Below are 8,405 nucleotides of genomic sequence, written 5' to 3'. Positions count from 1 at the left end.
CATGGTCAGTGTGAACCACTAACTTGGCACCCAACAAATAGGCCTGGAACTTTTCGAAAGCATAAACAATAGCAAGCTCTTGCTCTGTCACTGTATAATTCATTTGAGCTCCATTTAGTGTTTTGCTTGCATAATAAATTGGGTGCAAGATTTTGTTGAGCCGCTGACCAAGCACAGCGCCAATAGCAAGACCACTAGCATCACACATCAATTAGAAAGGTAAAGAACAATCCGGAGACACAACAATAAGGGCTGAAGTCAATCTCAACTTCAACTCTTCAAAAGCCTTGATGCACTTTTCATCAAAATTGAATTTCGACTCCTTTTCCAAAAGTTTGCACATTGGATTTGCAATCTTTGAGAAGTCTTTGATGAACCTTCTATAAAATCCAGCGTGCCCCAAGAAACTCCGAACCCCCTTAACTGAGATGGGAGGAGGGAGTTTTGAAATCACATCGATCTTGGCTTGGTCAACTTCAATCCCTTTCTCGGAAATCTTATGGCCAAGGACAATTCCCTCCTTTACCATAAAATGACACTTTTCTCAGTTAAGAACTAGGTTTGTCTTTTCACACCTTTGTAGCACCCGATCAAGATGGTCTAAACATTCATTGAATGAATCTCCCACAACCGATAAATCATCCTTGAAGACTTCAAGAAAGTTTTCAACCATATCGGAGAATATGGACATCATACATTACTGGAAAGTAGCTGGGACATTGCAAAGACCAAATGGAATTCGGCTGAAAGCGAATGTCCCATAGGGACAAGTGAAAGTAGTCTTTTCTTGATCTTCCAATGCGATGTTAATTTGATTGTACCCAGAGTACCCATCCAAGAAGCAATAATAAGACCTTCCGGCTAGCCGATCAAGCATTTGATCAATAAAAGGCATAGGGAAATGGTCCTTGCAAGATGCAGTGTTCAGCTTTCTGTAGTCCATGCAAACTCTCCAACCGGTGACAGTTCTTGTAGGTATCAACTCATTTTTCGAATTAGGGACAACAGTGATGCCACCTTTTTTGGCACACATTGAACTGGACTCACCCCTGGACTGTTGGCAATTGGGTAAACCACCGCAGCATCTAGCCACTTAATAATCTCTTTCTTTACCACCTCTTGTATCGGTGGATTCAATTTTCTCTGATGCTCAACACTTGGTGAACTTTTCTCTTCCAGCTGAATTTGGTGCTCACAAATTCCGGAGGGAATCCCTCAGATGTCGGCAATAGTCCAACCCAAGGCCCTCAAATGTTTCCTCAAGAATGTGAGAAGTCTTTGAGTCTGGCCCTCATTCAGAAGTGATGACACAATAACTGGGAGAGTACTATTTGCTCCAAGAAACTCATATCTAATATGGGATGGAAGTTGCTTGAGTTCTAACTTTGGTGGCTCAATAATTGAAGGTTTTGTTGTTACACCTCGGAAAATTTTTTCGTTGAGTCACAGTGAATAGGCTAATGAGGAGTACGAAGTATACGATGTTTCAATAAGTAATAAATAGCATTTAATGATTTTAAATAAGATTTGGAAGACATTCGAGGTTAGACGAGAAAGTTGCCAAGAGAAGGCCATGTGTACGATAAGTATCAGAAGGGATTTATGAGTAGTAAGTTGATGACAACTTAATGATGTGTTGGGGAAGAGTTATAACGCCCCTTAGATTGTTAATGAAGTGATAAATAAGTGTTAAGAAGGTTCCATAAGGATTGGAGATCAAACGAGGCGACGGGATCGAACTTGGTGAAGTAGTGGGTTTCACGGCCAGGTTCCACGGCCAGCATTGTGTTCCACGGACCGTGGATGGGTCCGTGGAACTCGCAAAGATAGAAGACGACGGCTGGTCATGAACCACGACCAGCTTCATGGACAACACTAGGTTCCACGGACCGTGGAACAATCCGTGGAACTCCCGACGGGCTGAAATGTTCTAAGTGTATAAATGTGTTCCCAACTTCATTATTTCATTTCCAACACTTCTCCACTTCTCTCTAAAGTCTCTAGGGCATCATATATATTTCATAAACAAGAATCCAAAGGGGATCAAAGGTTGTTATCATTAAACCAAGTGAATCAAAGTAAGAAAACCCATTAAAGCTCATAAAAAACAAGGGATTCAAGTGAAGGAAAATCTAGGGTTTTGCTCAAGTGAGGTATATGCCACCAAGGTTCAATCCTACACCATCTAAGGTAAGTTTTATGATGTTTCCATGTTGTTTAAAGTATTTGGAAGTTGAAACACTTGGACTATATAAGGAAAAAGGAAATGGGTCATGAATGTGTGAATAGTGTCACTTTTGAGTAAATGTTTGGAATGAGTTATGATTCTTGATACGTTATGAATATGATTATGTTATAAATGATATTGAGAGTATGGAATCGACATTGTATGTGAATGAGCGTATTGTCGAGGTATGACTATGAATATGGATGAGTTGAAGTGAATTGTGAAGTAAGAGTAATGTAGTTGGCTAAAAGCTATTGTGATGATATTGTGAATGCTATTATTGATGTTTGGGAATTGATGTGTAATACGAGGGAAGTCGTATAAATAAAGGAGATGCTGTCCGATTTTTCTCTAGAATTAATCATGAATGCTAAGCTATCTATTATCTAATATGAGTTTGCACTTCAATGAAGGTAGAACGTGAGCCTTGAAGAAGAACGTACAAGTGATAGAATAGTTGCACGGAAAGGTATGTAAGGCTAACCCTTCTTTCATAAGGCATGGTCCTTTGGCCAAATGTTTATCCTTGTCACGCCCCGAACCATGGCCTGGGCGAAACACGGCACTCGGTGCCATACTGCATGTGACCGAGCGAACCACATGGCTTGCTGAATCATCATGAGGCATACATGAGCGGAATATAACGTGAATGCATAATGAGCCTTTATAAAACGTAGTAAGTCATAATACTTAATAAAAATACTTGTTTAAACATGAGTGCGGAAATAACATGAATGAGCCAAAGATGGCTAAACACCTTGCATGTCTAACATAACTAAACCGACTAGTCTATGAAACCTCTAATCATGAATCTTGACTGAAAAACGTACTTGCTGGGACAAGGCCCCTAGCATACCTATAAATGCATGACTAGTAAAATAAAGATAACTGACTAAACCCCGAATGAGATGGGGCTCACCAATAGGCTGATACGAGCAAATCCTACTGAGCAGATGCGGCGTCCTGTAAATACGTACCTGCATCGTGAAATGCAGGCCCCCGGGCAATAAAAGGGGACGTCAGCACATTGAATGTACTGGTATGTAAAGCAACTGAATGAAATAACATGAGACATGAAATAACATGATAAGAGCTGAAACTGAAAACCTGGACATGAACATGAGCATGAGCATGAGTACATATATATATAACATAAGTAAAACATGATAAGTAGGGAGAGCATTTCATAAACCGACATGTGAAATCACCACGTGGGTACGTGGAGTCTGGTACCTCGCCGGACCGGCGAGCCCTCATACCTTGCCGCAGTATAAGGTAGTAAATCACCACGTGGGTACGTGGAGTCCGGTACCTCGCCGGACCGAAGAGCCCCCATACCTTGCCGTGTATGAGGTGGTATCGTGCCCGATGGATCCATTCAAAGGTAAAATTAAGGTATCGTCTTATCCGGGCGAGCGATCCTTGTCCTACGGTGGCTACGTAGTTTCAGCTATCTGAGCCTTCTCGGTAATTTGTGCAACTCCCAAAACATTAACATAATATAGTTGGCTAAGAAGCCCATGATTTTCGTGAATTAACTTGTACTTGTCTTGTAATCATGATTTCACGAAATAACTTGTAAACATGGTTTCATGAAATAACTTGTAAATATGGTTTCATAATATAACTTGTATTTAGCATGTATGTATCTTGAGTCATGGTATGGACATAGTTATAAAGTACAATTGCATGAAAACTTGTAGACATATAGGATATTCATGAAATAAGCATTTTTATTCAAAAACATGCATGCAAGAACCCATGGAATACAAGATATGGGTTTTCATAGATTACGGACGGATTCTCAATAATCATAAAGAAATATTAAGAACACAATGATGGAATTATAACAATTCATACATAATATAATCATGGACATGGACCTAGGGTTATCATGAGCATGGTATTGAAACCCTAGTTTTGTATTGAAACCTAGTTTTGTATTGAAATCATAATTTTATGGATTTTGAGGCGTGGGAAGAACAATGATGTTCCCACACGTAGATAGTAACTCTACATACCTTAATTGCTCCAAAACTTGAATTAAAGACTTGAGCTTTGAAGAAGATTTCCAAAATCTTGAGTTCTTGAACCTTGAGATGGGTTTTCTTGAAAACCCTAGTTTTAGAATGATAATTTCTTGTTTAGATTACAAGGATAGATGTTAGAATTGAGTTGGAATAATTAGAATAGGCTTACCTTGGTGTTCTTGATGAAGGGAGAGGGTAGGAAGTCGTTCTAGGGCTTGAGGAATGAAAAATAATGATTAGAACTGATATGGACGAATATATACTGTTCGGAAAATAAATTTTTCGGCCCAAGAATATGCGCGTATTTCAAAATACGGGCCGTATTTTGAAATACCGGCCGTATTTTGAAATATGGACAAAGACTGCCTCGTTCAGTAAAATGGCCATAACTTCTTGCACAGATGTCCGTTTGACCCCCGTAAGATACCGTTGGAAAGGTATTTCAATGCTCTACAACTTTCATCAAGGAAGTTTTCTCAAATTCCAAACACGTTTTGAAATACGGGCCGTAAAGTGAAATACGGTCCGTATTTAACCATATGACCTCAAAATGTCAAATTCCGTAATGTTCGTAAATTCTTGGTTTCGGTTTCGGGCAATCGTTCATGGGCGTAAATTGGAATACGACCACCGTTCATGGGCGTAAACCACCATATCACGACCGAACGGAAAAATATCAATTCCCACATTCTTTATCCGATTTTTCGAGTCTAGGATCATGGTTAAAGCTTAGGTCAAAGATACGGGTGTTACAATATCTCCCCTTGGGATCATTCGTCCTCGAATGATGGGTCATGGTTAAGAACATGGCTGGACATGGCTTGAATACATGAACATGAAAGAAATGTGATGTAAAACGTAAGAGCTTGACATGGTCATGAATCATGAGAACTGAATACGTGATTACATAGAAACATGTACATGGGGAACATGAAACTGAGTAGCGCCTACATGAATGAGAATCATGAAACATTTGTCCTCGATTTATGACTAGTGGTTAAGAAACGCTACTAACTCTGGAATCTATAAAATTTATGGCAAGACTTCCTTCATAATTCGGACCCTCACGACATTTCTCAAACGCCTGACAACTAACTAAAGTACCAACACACAACTTACACGGTATCTTAATACGCATGATGTGACATAACGTGATTACTGAATCTTGAATGTATCTAACATAAATACTGAGCTGGCTTGAACACACGGATATTGGCTGAATGATTACGTGATTATTATACATAGGGTTTGGAAGAAATGCATAGGCACGAATGACATGAGTACTGGAAATAGGCACGAACATGACATGATTACCTGGGCGTGAGATGCATGACGTAGGACATAAATACACGAAGACTGGATGACATGAATACATAAGTGCTAAACTGTCATGAGATACGAATACGTGTGAAAATGGATATCGTAACATGGGATCTGAATGTCGAAAACATGATTGTTACAACATGTGGGTTAAATACTAAGCGCGGGTAGGATTTGGATACTTAGAGACTTAATCACGTACGTTCGTATGTCACCATGGTAATATGAGATAGGAGTATGACTTAGGCTTTGAATGTAAGCGCAATCTCGATGTGAATGCGACAGACTTCAGTCGTATAACAAGAATATAACCCTAACATAGGTGTTCATAAATATCTAGCATAGGCATGACATGAATACGTCGAATCTTAGTAGAATACTCCCGAGATAAGTACCATAGGGTACATGAAAAGATATCTATTTGAATATAGGAATGCACCTTACTTCTGATTATCTTGCTAGCTGTAAATCATGATTACGAATACCTTAGCTCATCTTGCTCATTCCCGTGAGCGAATTATAGAGGACTGAGAGAAAAGGAATTATTGGTACTATTCATATAAGGTACGTTGCCTTAGAGACAGACATGACATGGTGCATTGTACATGGAGGACGTAACGTGGAACATGCGTGCATGGGAACATTATTCATACGGCATGAAACGTGAATAGCATGACATGGGGCATGGGACCATGAAAAATATAGCGTTTATATGAGTACCTACATACCATGGCGTATGGACTTGAGTTCATGAGTATTGAAGTAAGACTAAGGCATAAGTAGAAAGTCATCTTGAACTTAAACAGGGCATAAGTGCTTCGGAAAAGGAAATGGCATCCTTTGTGCTAAGCTACGAGCTGCTCTAAAACAAGAACCGTTAGGAACATAAGCATGAGTTACGTAGAATCGTGGGTAGGACATCCATCTTGACTTACCCTTATCGTTACCTACCAACTCCACTGTTATGCTATTTCTATATGTGGATGCTTAAAGAAGTCGGTCGTGGGCACAAGTACGTGAGAACGTAGGTAGCATATCTTTGGAGTTGAAATAAATCATTTACCTAAGGCATTTTTCCCTTGTTCAAGGACCAGGGCATTCCATAGGATTCTTAGTCTTTAAACTATTGTGTTACCTTCTCCTCAATCATTATCAAAATCAACATCATATTTGGAAAGCACTTAGAAGCTAGAACGTGGTCATGGGTATAAAAGCACGATAGATACGTGAGACATGAATGCGGTCTTTAACCTTGGTCATGGGTACAACCTGATCTGAGAAACATGAAAGAACATTCCGTCGCATAGCTTACTATCGTATGGAGTCTTAATTTTGTATCTTAAACATAGAGTGTAAAGCTCTAACATGGGCATGATATAGGTATGCTATGCATGTGTAGAGTACGTTTGGGCATTGGTACTACATAGTGCATGAATTATTCGAAATTGGAAACGTTACACTCTTAAACCTTTTATTCGCCCTAAAACTTGATCTCGCCGACATGACAAAAGACGAACTCCACACACTTTATCTTAGCAACATGAAACCGTGATCTTCGACATAATCTCCTTAACACCCATCAATTTACAAAACACATAATCTATATCGGCACTTTATCGCATGATCTCCCCCTTAGTTCAAAAGCTAATGTTTAAAGCCTGTGGATCCCTTGAGTCAGTGATAAGTGGTCATCTAGTGATTCTGCTAAGTTCCTCTAACATACTGACAACTTATTTCTTTGGCTTACTTCAAGCAATACCGGGAGAACTGGATTACTTAAATGAATGGGTTTCTAATGTACATGACTAACATACTAGCTTTGTCAGTCTTGGGGGAAACTATTTTCTGATAGCACTTAAAGGCTCTTTTTTTTTTTTTTTTGCTCACTCTCTTCATCGCTAGATGATTTTCTTCTTTCACCCATGTCTATACCTCGAATTTAACTTAAACCCTTTGGGTTCTAACACGCCTTCGGTGTATTTAGACGGTTACCTTAGTAGTGCTAACTTGACTAAGTAGCTTCAATCGTACTTCTACTAACTCTGCTGAAATTTCTAATTCACTGTGTCCATTCAAACTTACTCACTATGCTTCTGTTAACCACTTGCTAGCATCATATTCTCTAATTCTTCTCTGAGTACTAAAGTGAAGCATAAGGTTATTTCTAACTTTTCTTCCTTATCTGACTCTATTCTGGGGTTGTATACTATCTTTTCTAAATTATGGACATGGGTCACACTTAGGGAAATTTCATCTGTCTCAAACAAGGAATTGGAATAACTAACCCCAAACTCCCTATACACTTTCAAAATTATATCATACTATACAAATCGTGATAAATACTTAATAACATAACCCTAAAAGGGAACTGTCATATCTTTTTATCTCATAGTAATATTTGCTTCTTGTAGTAACTTACTAACATCATACTCTCTAGGTCTGATCTGGATAAACTTAAATAATTTAGAACTAACCCCACAAAAAAATTCAATATCATCTACTCATGGTTTTCTTATGGCATCCCTTCCTAGTCATGTACATAGATCATATGGCAAAAATATATATATATCCTTAAAAAAAATCAAGACTTTCTAGTATTACAGGTGGTTGGCTCTTAGGCTATTTCCTGCTCAAAACTACCGTGGACAATTTATGATTGTTGCAGCTAATTTCATAACATGTTACTCCGTAGGTCTTAAATCTGAACTATCATCCTTATAATGTAGCTCCATGGTCAGATAATCCAAATAAACTTATTCTGTAAGGTATATAACCTACGTGTACTACCATGCCGAAACTTGTTTTTAAAAGGGTATTATCACCTGATA

The 8,405-nt window shown here is 38.8% G+C and overlaps 1 protein-coding gene across 1 annotated transcript; it reads right to left on the bottom strand.

Moving 5' to 3' along the window:
- Positions 1-211: 211 nt before the first annotated feature.
- Positions 212-529, bottom strand: LOC132045410 (uncharacterized mitochondrial protein AtMg00860-like). Its single transcript, XM_059435990.1, has one exon. The coding sequence runs from the start codon at positions 527-529 to the stop codon at positions 212-214; it is 318 nt and encodes a 105-aa protein (XP_059291973.1).
- Between the last annotated feature and the right edge of the window lie 7,876 nt (positions 530-8,405).

Source organism: Lycium ferocissimum, unplaced genomic scaffold (assembly GCF_029784015.1).
Source record: "Lycium ferocissimum isolate CSIRO_LF1 unplaced genomic scaffold, AGI_CSIRO_Lferr_CH_V1 ctg6582, whole genome shotgun sequence".
Classification (NCBI taxonomy): Eukaryota; Viridiplantae; Streptophyta; class Magnoliopsida; order Solanales; family Solanaceae; genus Lycium; species Lycium ferocissimum.
Note: the sequence above shows the minus strand (reverse complement) of the source record. Positions and strands in the feature narration are given on the sequence as shown.

Coding starts and splice junctions, on each gene's coding strand:
- LOC132045410 (XM_059435990.1), bottom strand. CDS start 529: ATGGTAAAGGAGGGAATTGTCCTTGGCCATAAGATTTCCGAGAAAGGG.